Source organism: Exophiala bonariae (assembly GCF_035927105.1).
Source record: "Exophiala bonariae strain CCFEE 5792 chromosome Unknown scaffold_35, whole genome shotgun sequence".
Classification (NCBI taxonomy): Eukaryota; Fungi; Ascomycota; class Eurotiomycetes; order Chaetothyriales; family Herpotrichiellaceae; genus Exophiala; species Exophiala bonariae.
In genome coordinates, this window is record NW_027042510.1 from 285,009 (window position 1) to 304,239 (window position 19,231).

Below are 19,231 nucleotides of genomic sequence, written 5' to 3' on the forward strand. Positions count from 1 at the left end.
CTCCAAACGAGGCCTCTCGCTTTAAGCCCAGTTGTAGTAGAGATCATAATTGAAAACACGCAGACCGCCTGTACTATCTCGGATCTGGCCTGTTCTGTCAGGCGACGTTGATCACACTTTGCCCCTTTCATACAAGCCGCGCAGACGCTGCAATGGATTGGTGTTTACCCCACAGATAGTCTGGGGTATACGAAACTTTATCATGGACAGTTGTCTTAGCAAATCCGCCGGCCCGGAATGGGAATGGATTTGGAAGCTATATTACTGGAGGACTACCTACCAGCATGCGAAATGATATGGTTGTTTAGATATGGGCCTCAAGATAAGCCTGCAGCCTCTCCAAATAGCTGACCCATCCTTGAGATCTATTCAGATGTTCTTATCTTCTTTTTGGGTGTCACCAAGCTCTGAAGACTCGGGAGTACATGGGTATGGTAGTATGGGTATTGCTCACGCTACCTTGACCTCTGTTCAGTCGGGAGGTTGAGATTGCATTAGCTGAGATGACTAAAATGGTAGGTGTTTCCAAGACAGATATAGTTTATATTTCAAGTAAAAAGTCATACGACACACAGTATTCCAGCATGTTCTGGAGTCTATTGTCCATTACGCCTCATGAAAGTTACGATGAAGTCAACGCAGATCAAAGTCTACTCTTCCAGGTATGCGTCTCATGTATGGGCAGTTTCGGCAGAAATATCTGACCGGTACCGAGTATATCACCATCCTCTTCCTTGTTCGCTTGAGCTCTATCAATCCGGAGCTGCGAGGTTTGAAACAGCCTGGGAATTCCAGTCTCACTGAATGGTAATTTCTCACCTCTTTGGTCAGCAAGAATCATCTTCGCCAGCCCTTTAGCTCCAAGCCAGATCACCGGCATTCCGTGCCCATTAAAGCCGGCAAGAATGAACTGGCCTGGCTTGGAGGGCACAGAACCAATATGTGGGTTAGAGTCGAACGAATAGCCCATAACTCCAGTCCAGATGCTAGATACTTTTGCATCGGTCTTTTCCCAACCACGGTATGTCCTTTGCATGTATTCTTCATAATGATCCTTGGACGCATCAATCAAAATGCTGTCGTCCACATTGTGGTACCATTGCTCCTTGAAAGGGCGAAATTTTTGTCTTGACCCACCTACAATTATACTACCGTCAAGCCGTGGAATTAGGTAAGAGCTGGTGTTATCATCGTTTGCAAGGGAGTACGAATTGGTGAATAGCGGGGCGGTGCCTCGGTTCTGCTCCGGCATCTCGATATGCGTACAGATTCCTTTGCACGGGATGATATTGCGCTCGTACTCCGGAAGAAGACCTGCGACATACCCATTCGAAGCGTGAACAACTTGCTTCGCATAGACTGTTCCTCGCTCTGTGCTCACGGCGTAGCCACGCTTCTCATCCCGCTCAACGGATAGTACTGGCGTGTGCGTTTGCAGGTTCACTTTCCCGGTCGCCAATAGAATCTTGAGCAAACCAAGAATAAACTTGTAGGGAAACATGGTGCCAGCGGTAAAAGATACGGCTACCAGCGCGCCCTTAACGCCTGAGTACTAGCCAGTGTGTTACTGGGTGCCCCTTCACTGCAAATAGAAGGACAAGGGGCTTGACTCACAGCTTCGGCTTCCTTCGGGTCAGCCGTGAAGAACATATCCTTCATGTAATCGAGTTCGAGTGCCACTAGCTTATCATACGACGCTTTGGCATTTGTGGCATCTTTTGTATTGCAGTAGACGTCGACACACCTCACCAACGTAAAATCGCAATCAATTTTTTCATCCTCGATAGCCTTTTTAATGGCCCACATGTTCTCAATCTCGAACTCGGCCACTTCAGCTCCCGCTCTCACGCCCGCGCGATCAATATATTTCGGAATATGTCCATACAGATCTGGTCGAAGATGCCCACCATTGCGGCCTGTTGCCCCCGAAGATGCCCCTCGAGCCTCCAAGATGGTGATGTTCAGACCGGCAGCTGCACCGGTACCCTCCTTAAGCAGATGATATGCAGTTGCAACGCCTGCATAACCAGCTCCAATGATGATGATATCACTTTGTTCTGGGATTGTTGATGTAGATCGATGATCACTCAACTCATGAGGCTGCTTGAGCCAGAAAGACTTCAGTCCATTTTTGACAGGGAGGTACCTGTTCCGACTTGACGATGCCATACTGCTGTGACAACTGCGATTGCCTTATCTCTGGTCCTATTTTCCCATGGCGCCTTATCCTGTCGGCTGCTGTTATATTGTTTCCAATCTATGAGAAATTTAGTTGGCACTGCTGTCAGTGGACTTCCGTAATCGGACGCTTGTGGACTCCACAGGATGTGGCCTGAAGCAAATGACCGGGCCGGTATAATTTCCAGGGGCCAAAAGTTAATCACCTCCGGAGTACTCCCAAGGTTTGATAAAGGGTCTTCTTGAGGCGGGGTATCTTTGAGTTTGCGGCTCCTATGGTGCTAAATAAGCAGGTCTTGCAAACGCCCCCTGCCTTCGTATTCTTTGATGATCGTCGTGAACTAGTCGTAATAATTGAGAGCTTTCAGCCTACGAATTACGCGTAAGCATCAGAGAGCACCAGGACAATCAGTTAAATGCCCCCCGATTGGTAAGCGCAGAGTCACACTCTTTTTGCGAGCACCCTTCAACACCAAGGACCGACCGCTGAGAAGTCCAAAGACCAACTAACTTACCCAACCCTGGATTTGACCGCCTTGTCGGGCCGGCAGGGCTCTCGAGGTCTCTGCATTCTACGCTCCCCGGCGCAAATTTTGAACATGGTTAATCACCTAAGCTGCAATCAGCAGTAAATATTCTCCGGCATAAAGATAGCGATTCATTATTCCTATATCATCTGATGTGTTACGAGAAGATATCAGACACATCCGTGATTAGGATCAGAATATCGATTGCAAAACCACCACAACACACAGAAGTTTCAAGCTTCAAGTACAACAATTCCGTATAGCTCTTGACCTCGACTACCGGAAACAATCATGCCATCAACTGCCAAGCATGTAGTTTTCGACGTGGTCGGCACCTGCGTGTCTTTCGATGCCTTCTACAGTCGCATTGATGCTACGATCGGCGACAAGCTGCGCCAGCAAACCATCACGCCCAAGAACTTTGGTTTCACGTGGCAGACAGTTGCGGAGATTGAATTCACCTTTCTGTCCATCTCAGAAAGATACAAGCAGTATAAGGATGTTCTACGATCCATGTTCTATCGGACACTCTGGCTCTCTGGCGTCTCTGATCCGCGAAGCTTCGCTACTGATAATGAGCGAGAACGCTGTATTGAAGGATACTCGCTGTTGGAGCTCCGTACTGGCTGTGCCGAGGCCATTCGGACGCTTCGCGATGGAGGGTTTAATGTCTGGTGTTTCACGACGGGCGACCTGACCCGGGTGAGGGGCTACTTTCAGCGTTCGGGTGTGGACATGCCGCTAGAGAATTTCGTCTCTTGTGATACCAAGGGCATTGCAAAGCCGGCATTAGCAGCGTATCGGTCGGTGCTACAGCAGTTTCCGGCAGAAGATCAAAAGTGGTTTGCTGCTGCGCACATGTGGGATGTATCGGCCGCCGTGAAGGTGGGATTCACTGGTGCTTACTGTACGGTGTATGAAAAGGAACCTTGCCAGGAGCTCTTTGACGAGAAGATCGCTGTTATGGCGGATACCTTACCGGAGATGGCAGAAGGTATTGTCAAGGCTTCAAAACTCTGAGCGGTTCCGTCCTCAGAGAAATTGGACCCATCAGTTCGTGAAGATGTAGAATGAATAATCTTTCGCACCCGTGTCAGAAAAGGCGATCGGAGATGTGGATGGTAGAAGTATTCAGGGCACCAACCTAGTACCAGGTTATAAGTGGGTATATTTCTGCGACTGACATTCGGCGAGGAGGTCCTGATACCCTTGAAATGTCTCCGAGTATACAATTATTGGACTTATTCCCACCTAGTAGATGTTACAGTATCAATGAACCGCAATGCTTATCCGATGCCCTGTCGAGCATCAGAGAGACAGCCTCATTGCTTTGTATGTCACTGAAATTGGCTGATGCACAAATGCAGACCACTGTAGACACGAAGAGTAGAAGGGAAACCTCGAAGTGAGTTAGGGGAGGCACCGTGGTCGAGGCGTATGGTAGAGGCGCATCTCATTTCAGGAGGTAGAACTTGAGTTATAGTCATAAATTCGACTCTCCCAGAACGGTCAAGTCATCGAACAGAGAAGTAAAATTGACGATACAAGCATATATCCGGTGCTGGATCGATGAAAGCCTACCCAGACTGCTGGTTGTCATTGAAGTCGTTGGAAAAGTTGAACTCGTATTCTGGCACGGCGAGAAAGCCCTCCATAATCTGTTGTTCCACATGTCCATAGAAGTCAGGGGACGAATTTAGACCCTCTAGGCCCAAAAATGTGGCGCTGGTAGACGGTTGCAGTCCTATCACATCGGTAGCTTCGCTGTCCAGTGAGATGAAAGCAGGGCCTCGAGTTGTATTGTCAGGACTCCATCCCGTTTGCTCAATATCCGTAGGCCACTCAGTACCAGACGAATCTCCCCGCCGATCCATCTTGCGTGATATTTGAGCTAAGGAGTCATTCTGCTGGTTTGATGTGACGCGAGTGTTCCACCCTGAAGTCCACTGCCTGAAACTATCATACCCTGCTGTAGATGCCTGTCTGGTAGTCTCCCGTGTTCGCATTTCTCCCTGGAAAAAGTGTAGGCGTTGAATAGATTTCTCCAGTGTCTCGATGAGGAGAACCTCATATCTGGCCGTGTTACCTGTCGAGGTCATTTCGCGAATGATACCTAGACCTTTCTGAAGAGTATGGTAATGTTCATTAGTCTGGTTCTGGATACAGTAGGCAATAAGAGCCAACAAAGAGATTCTGCAGGAGGTATATTCAAGATAAGACGACTTTGCAACCCCTATGCCATTTTCAGGCATGGAAGATAAGATTTCCATTACTTCAAGCGCGGCCTGCACGCATACGTCTGCCAGCATCAGCGTCCGCGAAGAACGGGTGTTAGTTTCAGACCCAAGTCGTCCAATTGAATTCATGGTTGAGTTTTTGGCCCCTTGGGTGTTCTCGGGAGAGACGCTCGAGGCAGGTGGCGCCCCTGCACGACTGAAAAGAAATGGGCGCCCTATGAACATACGAACAAGGCAGAACTCAAGCCTTAAGTGAAGAGATCGTCGGTTGAGGGGTCCGATCGACAAAGTCGTCCACCATTTTGTCATCTCGTTCGTCAGATCCACCATGCGAGAGAGTATGCTTGATAGCTCGGACCTTTGACACTTGCGAAGCAGTAAACTGTGACACACGATCAGAACGATGCAAAGATACTGTGATACACAGTGCATCAACTCACAGTTCAGTCACAAAGTCTGCCATGTAGTTCGTCAATTTTATTGTAATCAACAAATACGAACCATGAAAGTTCTGTTCGTCATCACTGAAACCGGCCTGGTCGGAAGGTAGATCAGTGTCGATATTGGAGGACATGATCGATATTGGTCGGCCATGGAAAATCCCGATCTTCCTGGAGGGAGGTCAGCATTGCGTGTGAAGAGGGTGAAGAATTTGCCTTTCAATACACCAAAGACTCCACCAGACCCTGTTACGGAGTTCGGTCAAGTTTGGTGCCAAAGTATGACTGGGCACGTGCCGGTGCATGCCGTTCTGTGTCGCCAACTTGACAGCGATATTCAGGTAGATATAGGCCAGGCCTGCAGGATCGATAGGTAGCGCGTATAAACCGAATAGCAAACAGGCCTGAACGCTATCCAATGATGCGAGATGAATAATCTCTGGTAACAATCTAGTTGCTTGACGGTAGAATGTGGTACCGATCTCACGTTCCCACTCGGTGTCCTGGCTGGAGCTGTTGTTGAGGTCTGTAGGCGACTCTAGATGCACATACTGAGTGCCAATCGCGAGAACGTTGAGAATGATAGCCACAATACCAGCATCCTTGGCGGTGAGTGCCGAGGGATTCTCGTACACTCGATCGACCTTTTCAGCCAACCAAGAATACTGAACATAGAAGTAATCCATGGCAGCATGCTTGAAGAAGACATGCATCAAGAATTCAGCAATTTGGCGTGGGGGAAAACATGCACGAGCTTCAGCAATATCGCTTGGATTGGCGTGCAGCTCTTCGACGCGCCAGTATTCCGGAACATGGCTCGGATCGACAGGATCCTGTACAGAATTAGAAACATGGACAACTAGAGATAAGGTCTAGACACAAAAATAACCGGAGCTTGCGATGCCACCATCCAATCCTTTACATGTTGCTTGATTCGCATGGAGAAATTCCAGTGGGAGAATTCGCCAGAATAGTCTGAGAGCAATGTTCAGCAATCAGCCCGAGCTAGCCATTAGACAGGAGACGTACGTGCAACCGTATCAGTAGCAGTGGCCGCTTCAATTGTACAGCTCTCGTCTTCGATATTGAGTTCAGTTTCAATCTCGGATTCCGAGCCGGAGTTTCGGGCAGGCTCGTGGGCGGGATCCTCGGCAATTGTCAGAGATTCAGCTTTGCGACGAAGACTGTCGATGTCTAGTTCGAGCTCTGGAAAAGTGTGTCGCAAAAGTCGTTCCATATACTCTGAACGGAGCTGTAGCCCAGCAATTTCAGGACTGCTAGCTGTGTTCCTATGATGAATGAAGAATAAATAAGTGAAGTCGGGATCGGATACTACAGACTGACGAACTTTTGTTGCTGAATGTTGGGAATAGATTTCCTTGCAACTGATCGCGAAAATGTGCAAGTCCGCTGAAAGTGGATGCACCGATTGCAAGGAACTCCTCCCTGACACTTTTCCTTGACACGTCGGCACTCATCGCACCTAGGCAAAATCAGAATGACTGGACACTAGGATTTCCAAATACAAGGGAAGACCAACGCCCGAATCGCACGTTCCCGCTGCTCTCCTGCCAGGCGGCGCTTTTTGAGCCATCGAATAGATGGTACCTCACCCTGGGAGTCATGCCCTGCTGGGGGCGCCTCGACATTAGACATTGTTCTGACCCCGACCTTCCAGATTCCAAGAATTTAAAGCCGGCTTAGGGGGCTACAATAGGTGTCGCTGCGGCATGTGGGATGTCGGGGTGAGCTGCCAGGAGCAATACTCTGTGCTGGCCGTTCTTATCTACCCAAGGTCAAGGTACTCCGTATAAGTGGGACCGAATGCGACGAAGTAGCTATTCGGAGACAGGAGGGGTTCTCCAGGTTCAACCACACGCCTTTGTTGACATTGCGCAGATATCGAACGCTATTTGTCAATAGGACCTACTGGGAGTACTCAGAATTTATTGCCGATTACCTGTTTCTTATAATAAGGAGCCTGAGAGGTATAAAAATAAATATCCAGGTAGTTGTCACTGCAGTCGAACTTGAATCAAACCTGAAGGAGGTGAATGAATCATGTCGGCAACTGCCCAATCCACATGTTATTAAAGCGGCAGACCGAACACGCTCGGAATGGAACATCCTTCGGCCGAGGATCGATCCTGGATGACGTAAAAGTTGGAGAGATGGTGTTTGGCTGGGTGCAGCAACTTGGAGCTTGTCATAATAAAGACCAGCACTTCACCACTCAAGTCAGCCACTGTACTCAGTACATATACGTTCAGGAGCTGAAGAATCAATTACTTCTACGACTCACTCGTGCAATCATGGCTTCTTTGCTGAAATCTGCGACACGCCCCTCCGCCCTCAGACTCGCCGCCTCATCAAACCCTCTCCGATCTATCACCACTGCCGACCGGACCTTCATCCGACAGAAAGCCACTCTCCCTGACTTGGCCTGTATGTAGACCTGGCACACGATGAGAAAACAGGCATGTAGCGACTAACACAGGAATCAGATGAATATGGAGCTCTGGAACCAGCTATCTCTGGAAAGATCATGGAGCTGCATCACAGCAAGCACCACCAAACATATGTAAATTCCTACAACGACGCAGCCGACAAGTTTGCCGCCGCCGAAGCAAAGGGCGATGTCGCCACCAAAGCCTCACTCCTCCCATTGATCAATTTCCATGGTGGAGGTCATCTCAACCACACCTTGTTCTGGGAAAATTTGGCGCCCAAGAACAGCGGTGGTGGTGAGCCGCCCTCGGGTGATCTTGCCAAAGCCATCGACACGTCTTTCGGAGGGTTGGAAGAACTCAAGAAGAAATTCAATGCTGCGCTAGCTGGAATACAAGGCAGTGGTTGGGCTTGGTTGGTCAAGGACACTCAGACCGGCAACATATCAATCAAGACCTATGGAAATCAGGATCCGGTTGTGGGCCAATTCAAGCCGTTACTGGGAATCGATGCTTGGGAGCATGCTGTACGAGTGCCGAAAAACCTCAGCTGTCGAACTGCGCTAACATTCAGACTTAGTACTATTTGCAATATCAGAACCGCAAGGCCGAATATTTCAGCGCCGTCTGGGACGTGGTCAATTGGAAGGCCGCCGAGAAGAGGTTTTCTAGCTAGATGTTGGAATGGCCGCGTTACCAACGTGTATCAAAAAACGAGATATTACTCAGGTGCTTCCCATCACTTTTTTCTGTTCCTAGCCCTTCAACTCGCCCATGTGCAGCCTCAACCCGTCCGCAAGGCCCTGGACCAGCTTCCTATCCACTGCATCTTCAGGGTAGGAAATGGCCTTCGGATACTTCTGCCAGAGAAGCCAGTCCTCGGCCCGCGCCTGCTCGTTACTCGATGGATCGAGTATTCCTATTGCAATATCAATCGTGGCCAGGCCGTGGTTTTGGTAAAATATGGTTGCTCCACATTTAGTACAGAAATACCGACTCACATCCTGGGATGATTTGTAATGATTCAACTTTGACCTGTCCGCGAGGTAAGCATTGAAGCTTGATGCCGTGGTCTTGATCAAATCTTGAGGAACAGTTGCCCAGCTAGTGATCTCGAACCCAGTCACTAAGCGGCACGAGGTACAGGCATCAAGACTAGCTTCGAACTTTCCTGTGCCGTGGTTGTGCTGCTCATCGGGTTGGCTGACTGTGAAGGAAATAGTACCGCAATGACAACGACCATCGAGCGTGTTATTTCGTCCAAGACTTGGGGCCTCTCTGGCCTGCTCGCTCTCCTGTGCGCTGGAATCACCTGTAAGAATATCTTGGACATCGCTATCGCTGACCGTCCCAGAACCTCGGCCACGCCAATGTCGGTCCATCCCCACGGAGGTTCCAGCATTGATCCATACAGCAGCGCCACCATCAGATCTAACATCATCAAGCCAGATTTGGATTCTGTTGAGCCTGCCTTCGTGTCCTAGTGGATCGCCCGCGAATTTGATACACCCCGTTGCGAGCCCCCATTCATCTTGATAGGCAGAGTCAAAGTTTGCGATGCTAGCTCCACAACTTTTGCAAAAGAGCCTCAACAGTGTTGAAGAGGATCGGTAGGTCGTCAGGTTGTTATGGTCATCCTGGAGTAACTCACTGGGTATATCAGTTGGAATGTTGGCGAAGGTGGTAAAGATCTGTCCTGTAGCGTGACGGCAGGATCTACAGTGGCAAATGGAGGATTCCAGTGGGAATCGCTCTTGTGGAATTTCGACATTCAAAGAGACTTTTTCGCAGTGGCAGCGGACTGTTAATGGAACGGTTTTCGACGGAGGAGAAGCCATTGATCTGATGAGCTAGGTTTTGGGGTACATCAACTCGAAGTGTCAGTAGGAATGTCCACTATCTGAACACCAATTTTATGACGGAATGGAATCTCCTGTCTGATATAGTGGTTTTATCATTTTCCTGCATGTCTGGATGCTTTGACGACCGAAGGGCGTACATGTGCGGGGCACGAGGCTGAGGGGGTAGCCTTGCGTATCTCCTGAGCGGGTATATTACGGCCTAGATGGACAGTCATTCAGGTTTAGGAGCCACTGGTTGCGCGCCCAACTCGTAGTTCTTTTTGGCTCTTGCAATGTACTCCATCGGATAAAACCCTTTCCTGACGTCATTCAATGCAGCCGCAATGATTGTGGCTTTTGCTCAGAGGTTGAGAACACCCTTTCAAATAGATGAGTAACGGACATGCACGCCATACGGAATGTTCGAACACAATTGCTCTCCCGTCTCCGATGTTTGAGTGTGGTGGCCTTTAGATAATGTTTCAGTCATGAATGGGACGGACTGTGGCCTGGGTTGGTCAGCGCTAAGACATCAGGCGCCCCAAGCCCTACCAGCATTTCTCAAAGTTCGATTTACATGCACCTTCGGACCCTAGCTTAAAAAGCGGACGAGCGTTCGGCCTTCCCCTTCACTGGAGATACGAATACGAGGAGAGGAGCCTCTGGGCGCGGCGAGGCGGCAAGTTCCTTCTGGAATACCAGTCATGGCGGATCCAGGCGATGCCACGTTCCATGGCGCGTTCCGAAGAGTCTCTCCCCAGGCTGTAGAAATTTTGTTGATATTGCTCGTTTCCGACGAAAAGTATCAGACTTGAGGTTTCATCACTCTGCTGCGCCCTCTTCGGTGGGAAATGACGACAGACAGGTTCAGCCACCGGCCTGGAGACGACTGTCAAATGCTACCTCGATTCCAAATGCTGTTATCGCGGTCAATTCACCTTCCAACTGGTCCTTCGCATGCACGTTTCCCGATCTCGCACTTTCTGCATGCACTGCCTTGTCTGCCGCACATCCGGCACCACCATTTCCTCAGCCCTGTAGAACACCGGACCCGATATCACGCTTTGAAAGCAGACCAGATCTCGCATGGCGGTCTCTTGCTTGGAGGTCTCCACAATCTGTAATATTTACCCTGACTCCAGGGTGGAACCAACGATATCAAGCGAACAATGGCCCACTTTCTGCAACCTGATGACTGATCGTTGGTGTCGACTCGAGTATATCGGCAATATAGTATGTCCGAACTTCTCGTGGTGTCCTCAGTCGTTCAGCAATACGACATGTCTATATCTCTGTAGCTATTCTCGCTTTACGCAGACGTTCATGTCCCTGGACCTGGACGATCATCTCAACTCAATACATCTTGTCCACATACACTTACTTTGCTTGGCCCATCATGGTATCCCCACAAGTACCTCGGCCTTTCAAGCCTCGTAAACCACATACAAAGTCAAGGAATGGTTGCCAGTACTGTCGACGTCGGAGAATCAAGGTAAGAATCATCCACACTGAAAGACACACATTTGCCCTCCTCTGACAGCCCCCCCTTAGTGTGACGAAGCTCAACCTGAATGCAATCGATGTGTGAGCCGCAACCAGCCATGTGAATATTCCAAGTCGGAGGACCATTCCAGAGGATCCAATGATTCTTCTCCATCAGTCCCTTCACAAAGCGCTACCGCTACTGTGAAGTCGGCGGCAAGTGAGTCAACAGATGCACAAGGAGATTCTCATTCGCCACTATTCGATAGTTTCCTAGAGCTCGGCCTGCAAGACAGTGGCTTTGGAACGCCAATAAATCTGTCCCTGGACTTTACGACAGCCGATGAAGACGTACAATATTCCTGTTCAGGAATTTCGGATTACGGGAAGGCCGTGACCACGGATAACACATCACTGACCAGAGATCTATATCTCCTGGACGAGTATATCATGCATGGATGCCAGGACTCATTGTTATTTCCGCATATTGTGTATGCTATAACAGCCGGCATCCCCAATCTTGCTGCCTATCACAAGGGCTTATTGTCGTCGTTACTGGCGCTGGGCGCAGCTTGCCGGTGTCTCAACTTGCTGACTGATTCCTTCACACCACCAGCGTCTCCAGCAAGCGGGGAGATGGAGTCCGTGGTCGAGCTAATGCAGACGGCTGACCGCTATCATCAGGCGGCACTCGAAGCACTCCGCTACGACATAATGGACATCACTCATGGAAATCCCCAGGTTATTCACCTGGAAGCGATTATGATATTCCCTTATCCCCTGGCAAGAAGAAGAATTATTCGCCTGCTGACTAGGCCGCGACATCAATCCACTCCGGATTCATCAATGATTGGGCTTGATATTCCAGAAGACTCACCTCTCAAATTAGAATGGATGGTTTTCCTACGTGGCATCACAACCGTCGGAAGAGCATCGATGCAGAACTATACCAGCATGGCAGATGACACAAAGAGTGAAATGTACCTGATCCAGAACAGCAATGTAGACAAGTCCGTATCTGTCGAGGTTTTGAGCACTGTGGCCCGTCACGCGCAACAGAATCTCCTATCCAGTCCACGAGCTGTAGCAGTCATCATTGGAGCCAAACACCCACTTTATCCGGTCATATCTGCCACGAGAGCTTCGGCACAGCAAAAGCTTGACGCCCGGATCGACATTTTGCAAAAACACACAAGCAGACTCCAGCGGACTCTATGCCAGTCACACGAAGACACCAGGAGAATGTTCGACTACTCAGCGTCATTGGTCGCCTGTAAGTTAGCATGCGATGTGCTCTCAGGCATGTCGGATGCCATCTTCGACGAAAAGGCACACCTCCGGCGGTCCACAGAGCTGACCGCGCGGGAGTTGAATACCTCCTGGCTGAAGCTCTTCGCCGGTCCACCAGAATACCATCCAGACTGGCCAATGCGAAGGTCCGTCATCCTCTGGGTTAGTTGCGTTCCCAAAGAATACACCGATCTCCTCGTGAGCCCCCTCCCAAATCCAGATCTATTTCAGCACGATTGCCTGGGGCTGTCGCAGGAGCGAGATCTCAGCCTCGCCATCAAGTTACTGGCATGGGACATTTACGCTCACTGGCTAGCGTACGCCATCTTGATCGAGCACGAGTGCTGGTACATCGCAGACCTGGGAACTTTTGACATTGGAAAGACCAAGGCAATGCTCGACCGGTACTCTTGTTCGTGCGGCAGCGAGATTATCGGTCCCGCCAGATCCGAGCAGGATTACTGGCCTACGTCCATGTGTTCAATAGCACAGCAGCTGCAGAAATATCGCAACCACACACCCACTCCATGATCGGATAGACTGTCGGATAGACTGCTCTGGTTGCCTCTTTCTTCTCTGTATCACGGAGTTAATACCCAATGAATAGACTTTTAGCGCATTGCAATCTCTTCAATCCCTTTCTCCGTGTCTGATCGGTGCTAGAACGAACCTGTCGTGCGAGACTGCATCTCAACATCGCTGCTCAGAAATACGCCCGGCGATATTCGTCGACGCCGCACGATTGATGGTGTATCAATTGCCTGACCCACCGGGGATACTCCGTCTTGATATCTTGCTAACGAGCTTCCTAAAAGAGTTATTCAAGGAAATAGTCACCAGGGAAATAGACTAGATGTCGGTGAGATGAGTCGAGTCGAATTGGTCGATCTGAACATGGTCTTGTCCACTGGTGCTAAGTCGGAAAACGCAGCGCGGATCGGAGAGGAGACGTGTGTCGATGGGTGGGGAGATATCAGGCCAACCTTGGCCGTTTGTCGTAAACTTGCACCATCACGTCTGCCGGTTGATAGTCTGTCAGCATTGAGCCCTAAGCAAGGATTGGCTGCAATATCTCTGGGGTAAAGGGGACACGAAGAGTCCAGGCCCAGGACAGGGCTTTTGGGCAATGGGACACCTCAGTTGACTGTAGAAAGACTACTTGAGAAGTGAGCTCCTGACCTCTAATTAGTCGAGCCTGTCGATCTGTCATGTCGAGAGCAGAATGTGCAGTTTGCACGTCTTTATGTTAAGTGTATGAGTTCCCCAGGCACTGCCTCGTTCCGAAAAGGACTGAAAAATTCCAGAACTTCAGTGCACAGTGTGCGGGTAACTCACAGCTCGTAGCATTTGGGCAGGTACGCTTGCGCTGTGCACAACTCGATGAACCGTTGCCTCGAAAGGGAGTATGGTCCGCCATCTGAGTCTGTCGAGTCGTGCAGCCTGCAACTAGAGAAGTGTGCATTGGGGCCAGCTGGCTACCGCATCCACAAGTCTCGCTATCTCTTTGCAAGCATCTGAGGCGGCCGGCGAATACGCAGGTTCGTGCGGATCGATAGTGTATCCGCACTACTCTCTCAAGCGCTCCAGACGTCTATGTAGCTAGGTGAGTAACTAGTGTCATTGGCGGATGAAGCCCATCAGAGGGGATTAACACAAGCTCTTCATCCATGCTAATGGAGTGGGTGATTGCTGACGGATACGCTGATCAGAGCTGTTGTGGTCGTGGGGTCAAGCTGTGGGCCTCATGACTAGGGTTGAAATCGTGTTCCGTGAAGAGTGATGGACTGGACAGTGGCCACGACTGGTCCGATTTCGTTCGCCCTAGCCGGAAGTTCAGACCGGTACGCTCTCAACAGAAACCTGAACGCGAGTCGTAGACTAGAGTGATGCCCTGCTCGAGGTGAAGTTGCATTCTTTGTGCATCGTTGATCCATGTGACCGCAGACAGTCAAACGTACTCTACGCCTGCCAACGTTCAGCCTGTGTAAGGCCGTCATCGAATCTGTTTCCAACCCCCAACTGGAAGAGATTGAGATATCTCCTGAGACGCTGAAGAGTAGCAGAGAGTCTGCGCCGGTGTCCTCAGACGCCGTGATATGACGAGACCCTGATGGGATAATACTTATTCGCACGATCGAATTTCACCTGGACTGAACTTGGCGCATTTTGTCGTCCATGAGCTCTCAGCTGAGAGAGTCTCACTCTGACGGTCTTGTAGCCAAGCCTACACCGCATGGCGGCGGCATTCAGCTCGCCGACTTGTATGAGCGTTCTTTCCAGCAATTTCACATTACTGGAAATGCTATTTCAGCCTGAGCGTTCCCTATACGTTGCCAACAATTGTCGTTTGAGCTGATTATCCTAGATCACGGAGCGCTATCAACGGGCTGTGAGTAGGACGTTGCCTGAGCTGAATGACGGAGGTCCCGGAAGCATTTCGCGCGGAAGCCGAAACCGAATATCGACCATAATTAATCGGCGGCCCAGATTCCGCAAGGACTAGCGAGTCACGTCGCGGTTCCAATATTGTTTTGTTGGTGCCAAGACAATCAATCCCTTGCGGCTCTAAGCCTTCTCAGCAAGTTGAAGTCGGCTGCCGACCGAGTCCTTTTTCTTTAAATCGTTCTAGGCGATGTGAAGCTATAGCGACCGTGAATTGAACGTAGTAAAAAGGACAACAATATGTGGCTATCGGAGTCCGCCGGAGTTTCTGTCCTAAATCCATATCTGATGGAAATCGATGCAGTCGACGCTTTCAAGGGCAGGGTGACCGCTAGCTAGATCATCCGCTGTTTAAAAGAGAATATCATTTTGACCACTTGATGTTCCATTGGACCAAGTTATACTCCTCGCCAAGGGTGCCGGTCACAGCTTCTTCTAAGACTACGCGGTGGTTGGATTTTCCAAACGTGGTTGATCATATTAAAGCCGCCTACAGCCGCTATGAACAGCTTGTTATCCTTGGAGGCCCAATTTCAATCCGATTTCGAAGAACATGGGTGAATTGTCCGTGGCGTTGATTCCTGGAACGAGACGACATGCTCTCTGCACTAAGCGTGGAGTCTCGCACGCAAGATCCGCCGCTCATATATCCGATCAAGAACCGCACATTCGCAAGGAGCCGCAACTCGAACACTTTGCCATTCTACCCTCTCTTGACCTTCGAAATTGCAGCCGACTTGCACGATGTCGGCTCACACCTCACACCGTTCGTCTAACGAGCCTCCTTCTCTGCGACATACCAAAATGACTGCTTCGAAGTCCATCATCGACTTGTTATACCATCGACCTGCTTCTTTTCTGGAGTTCCACCGCCATTACAACTTCCTGCTCTGTATGACTCCCTGTATCCTGTCGAGCCTGTAAAAAGGATCCGTGCATGATAACTAACGTCCGTTCCCACTAGTTGTCATCGGTGCGGGCGCGCTAGTCGGCTTTTCCCTGGCACATCTTTACTACCTCGACTTGGAACGATGGTGGCAGGCGCGTGCAGCACCCGGAGAGTACTACTGGTACCAGGATCCGCGGGGCAAATATCGCGTCGGTATGACGATCCACCTCGCAGCAATACTTCCTGGGTCGATTCTCGTGGTGTTCCAGTTCCTACCGGTGATCCGGATGCGAGCGATGTTGTTTCATCGCGTGAATGGGTACATCGTTGTGCTGCTCGTAATGCTTGCAAATGTTGGTGCTCTCATGATCGGACGTCGAACGTTTGGCGGTGATGTGTGCATACAAGCCGCGTTTGGCCTTCTGGTGGTATTGTCAACGGTCGGGCTTTCGTTGGCGATGTGGAATATAAGATGTTTGCAGATCGACCAACATCGAGCGTGGATGCTCCGGACGGCGTCAGCATTGGGGAGTATCATCACAACGAGAGTTATCATGGTAATAGGCGCAAAGGTGATCACGCTCGTAGGATCATACTCGAAAGAAATGACATGTGGCGAGGTCGAGTATATTTGGAGGAAAAACCCCTCAAGATTTCTGGAAAGATACCCAGGCTGCGTCGATGAGAGTGACCTTGTCCTGGTAAAAGCAGATTGGGGAAGCCAGCCAGATGAGATCGGGGCCAGTATGAGGGTGGTCTTTGGTATGGCAGCTTGGATCGCCATATTCCTGCACCTATTTGGCGCGGAAATCTATCTCAAGATGACGCCACGAGAGGCACAAAGGTTGCGACTGATAGCATATAGAAAGCAGATGGAAGCAGGATATCGATATCCGGGAAGTGCAGGTCTTGTGATTGAGCGATGGGGGGATGCGGATCCTTGGAGACCAAGCAATGAGGATATGGCTTTGGGTAGGGTCGGAGCACCACTGGATTTGAAGGCACGATCGCACTCACGGTTGCTGGTTTCGTCGCCAGCTTATTGAGTGCAAGTCGATATTGATGGCTGCTCGTTGGGCTCAAGGGCGGATGGACCAATGTAAATTAACTTCCCGGGTGCACTTTCAGCTCGCAGAGCCTCAATCGACGTCCCTCAGCCACGGATGATGAAGGGCTTCGACGGCAGACGGCCGATCACGTGGGTCAGCCTTTAGCAGCAGACGGATGAACTCTTCTTCTTCTGGGCTCAGAAAACTGGTGAGGGGCCCGGGCCAGCGATCTGGGTAGAATACTGTCTCACCTTCGAGGTCAAGATAGTACTCCTTGTAGATGTCGGGGACAATGTCGATGAACCGTTCTGGAAAGGGGCCAAAACACCTCATTTGCCTTTTGAGGATAAGCTCGTGAACCAGTACGTCGTCTAGTCCACTCGCTCGTGGCGCAAAGAAGTGATCGCCCACCATGAAAAACAAAGACTGTGTGTTGAATCAGCTAGCAAGAACGCGTGGAGTGATAGTTGTTCGGCTCACTGTGGCACCAAGCGCCCATATATCCACGGCGGATGTTGACAGTGCTCGGAGAATCATTTCTGGCGCTCTGTAAACGATCGTGCCACTCAAAGGCCAAGTATTCCACATGGAATTGGTTTCTAAACTGGAATCGCCAAGGTCAGCGAGCTTGATGTCGGTGAAACGACGATTGCCGGAGCCACGGTTGGCCAAGATGTTGTCTGGCTTGATATCTATGTCCAAGTAAATGAGTTGGCCGTAATGGATGGATGAATGCTGGTTTGAGTGGATTACCATTGTGTATAATTCCGTGGCTATGGAGTAAGGCTAGCCCATTCAGTGCCGCTTTTACAGCTCTTTTGATCTCGAGTCTTTCGAGCTTCTTCTGGCAGGAGGCAGCATAGAGGCTGGTATCCAAGCGTTCTAGAATCATCGAGGGTGGATTTTCGGTGGTGTCTATGAGCTGGCGGATGTATGGAATTCCATGGCAGAGGCGAAGGGTTCTGATCTCATTTCTGAATTGATTGAAGGGAGCTCGTTTGATGACCACGGGTTTTCTGTTCAAGTCGCTGCATTCTGTCAATCATGCAATGCCCAAGGAGGCAGCAGGAACTTACAAGGCTGGCCAGACATCGTGGTTGTTGGCTCTGAACTGACCACAGATTGAATAAGTGGATTTTTGACCTCTCAGTTGGATGCCACAGCCCAACTGAGGAAGGGTGTTTCTTCGTAAGGACTGCATGGTACCGAGGGTGCCATTGAATGCAATTGTGTGCAGAGCAAGGGCCGACGGTAGAAGTCTTGGACTTTCTTGTCAGGTTGGTCCCAAGGGTGGTTCTTGTACATCCATTCCAGAAGGAGGAGTCCTCGAGCCCGTTCCTCTGGACAGGCGATATAAAATGAGGCGTGGCGACACAGATGACAACGATGGAACGACAAGGAAGGGAATGGCTAGAGAACAAACGCTTGAAGGGAGTGAGGAGTCGAACTGGAGAGGTTTAATGTTGCTGGAGTGAGTGGCTGAGGACATTTCATCACTGTCAGGCACCTTTTCCTTTCAAGTCGCAGCAGGAATAGGGCTGCGGCGAGGCGCGGTCGGGTAACAGGGAGTTTTCTGAATTTAGAAAGGGACCTGCAGGTACAGACAGCACGAGGGCACCTGTCAGATTCGAATATTGAATTGTCACACCGCCGGATGGGATTGTGGCCTTTGACCCTGCTCAGGTGAGCCCGAGTGCAGTGGCTGGTCAGTTCAGGTCAGTTCAGGTCAGGTCATAAGGCACTGGCAATGCCTAGACTGCAGTGCCAGGTGGGCAGCGTCATGCATCACTGGGGACCAATTGATGGATTTCTGCATGATCAGCATCACTTTCCTAGACTTTGTTTTCATCACTATGATTGCCTGGTCGTATTTACCAGAGTGTCTAGTGGGACAAGGCGGATGACAACAGAGATGCCCGTGACTGGTACTTTGGTAAGAGGAGATCATGGGTCTGAAGTGAGGTGCTACGAGTAGGTACAGATCCCCAGTGAAGACCAAGCCCGCCTAATCAAGGTCCTTGGGCAGAAGGGACGAAGGATTTTAGGTGCCACAGTCCCCGTAAGGGTCTAGTCCCCTAGCCTAAGTAGCCTAATCATTTAGTTAGTCAAGGTCGGCACGCCCGGAACGCGTCGGGGTACGCGTCCCGGTTCTTTCCACGGGCAAGTCAAGTCGCGTCCCCTCGATTGTGCAGTGTGACCTCACAACTACTACCAGTTACGAGCCCTCGATTCCATCAATAAAGGGCTTCAAGGTTCTTACTTCCCCATGTACCGAGTATTCGCTTCCAAGTTCCTACAAACACAAGCAGGTCGTCTATCAGATCGATTGGCGAAAGTCTGTCGTGCTCATTCTCCCTTGAAACCCTTGAAGCGATCACACGGTTCGTGACAGATCACCCTCGCATAAGG

The 19,231-nt window shown here is 50.2% G+C and overlaps 6 protein-coding genes across 6 annotated transcripts; 3 read left to right on the plus strand and 3 right to left on the minus strand.

Annotated features, from left to right (window-relative positions):
- Nucleotides 1-643: 643 nt before the first annotated feature.
- Nucleotides 644-2,169, minus strand: LTR84_009069 (uncharacterized protein; the record flags this gene model as incomplete). The annotated part of the gene is made up of 2 exons (XM_064852611.1): nucleotides 644-1,552; nucleotides 1,615-2,169. The coding sequence occupies 2 exons, from the start codon at nucleotides 2,167-2,169 to the stop codon at nucleotides 644-646; spliced, it is 1,464 nt and encodes a 487-aa protein (XP_064701318.1).
- Nucleotides 2,170-2,996: 827 nt separating this feature from the next.
- Nucleotides 2,997-3,725, plus strand: LTR84_009070 (uncharacterized protein; the record flags this gene model as incomplete). Its single annotated transcript, XM_064852612.1, has 1 exon — nucleotides 2,997-3,725. One exon carries the CDS (start codon nucleotides 2,997-2,999, stop codon nucleotides 3,723-3,725), a length of 729 nt encoding a protein of 242 aa, XP_064701319.1.
- Nucleotides 3,726-4,282: 557 nt separating this feature from the next.
- Nucleotides 4,283-7,038, minus strand: LTR84_009071 (uncharacterized protein; the record flags this gene model as incomplete). The annotated part of the gene is made up of 6 exons (XM_064852613.1): nucleotides 4,283-5,324; nucleotides 5,383-5,553; nucleotides 5,611-6,215; nucleotides 6,290-6,357; nucleotides 6,412-6,671; nucleotides 6,923-7,038. The coding sequence occupies 6 exons, from the start codon at nucleotides 7,036-7,038 to the stop codon at nucleotides 4,283-4,285; spliced, it is 2,262 nt and encodes a 753-aa protein (XP_064701320.1).
- Nucleotides 7,039-7,694: 656 nt separating this feature from the next.
- Nucleotides 7,695-8,505, plus strand: LTR84_009072 (uncharacterized protein; the record flags this gene model as incomplete). Its single annotated transcript, XM_064852614.1, has 3 exons — nucleotides 7,695-7,827; nucleotides 7,887-8,356; nucleotides 8,410-8,505. 3 exons carry the CDS (start codon nucleotides 7,695-7,697, stop codon nucleotides 8,503-8,505), a joined length of 699 nt encoding a protein of 232 aa, XP_064701321.1.
- Nucleotides 8,506-8,584: 79 nt separating this feature from the next.
- On the minus strand, nucleotides 8,585-9,667 carry LTR84_009073 (uncharacterized protein; the record flags this gene model as incomplete). Its single annotated transcript, XM_064852615.1, has 1 exon — nucleotides 8,585-9,667. One exon carries the CDS (start codon nucleotides 9,665-9,667, stop codon nucleotides 8,585-8,587), a length of 1,083 nt encoding a protein of 360 aa, XP_064701322.1.
- A 1,399-nt stretch (nucleotides 9,668-11,066) lies between these two features.
- LTR84_009074 (uncharacterized protein) lies at nucleotides 11,067-12,973 on the plus strand (the record flags this gene model as incomplete). Its single annotated transcript, XM_064852616.1, has 2 exons — nucleotides 11,067-11,162; nucleotides 11,222-12,973. The coding sequence occupies 2 exons, from the start codon at nucleotides 11,067-11,069 to the stop codon at nucleotides 12,971-12,973; spliced, it is 1,848 nt and encodes a 615-aa protein (XP_064701323.1).
- Nucleotides 12,974-19,231: the final 6,258 nt, after the last annotated feature.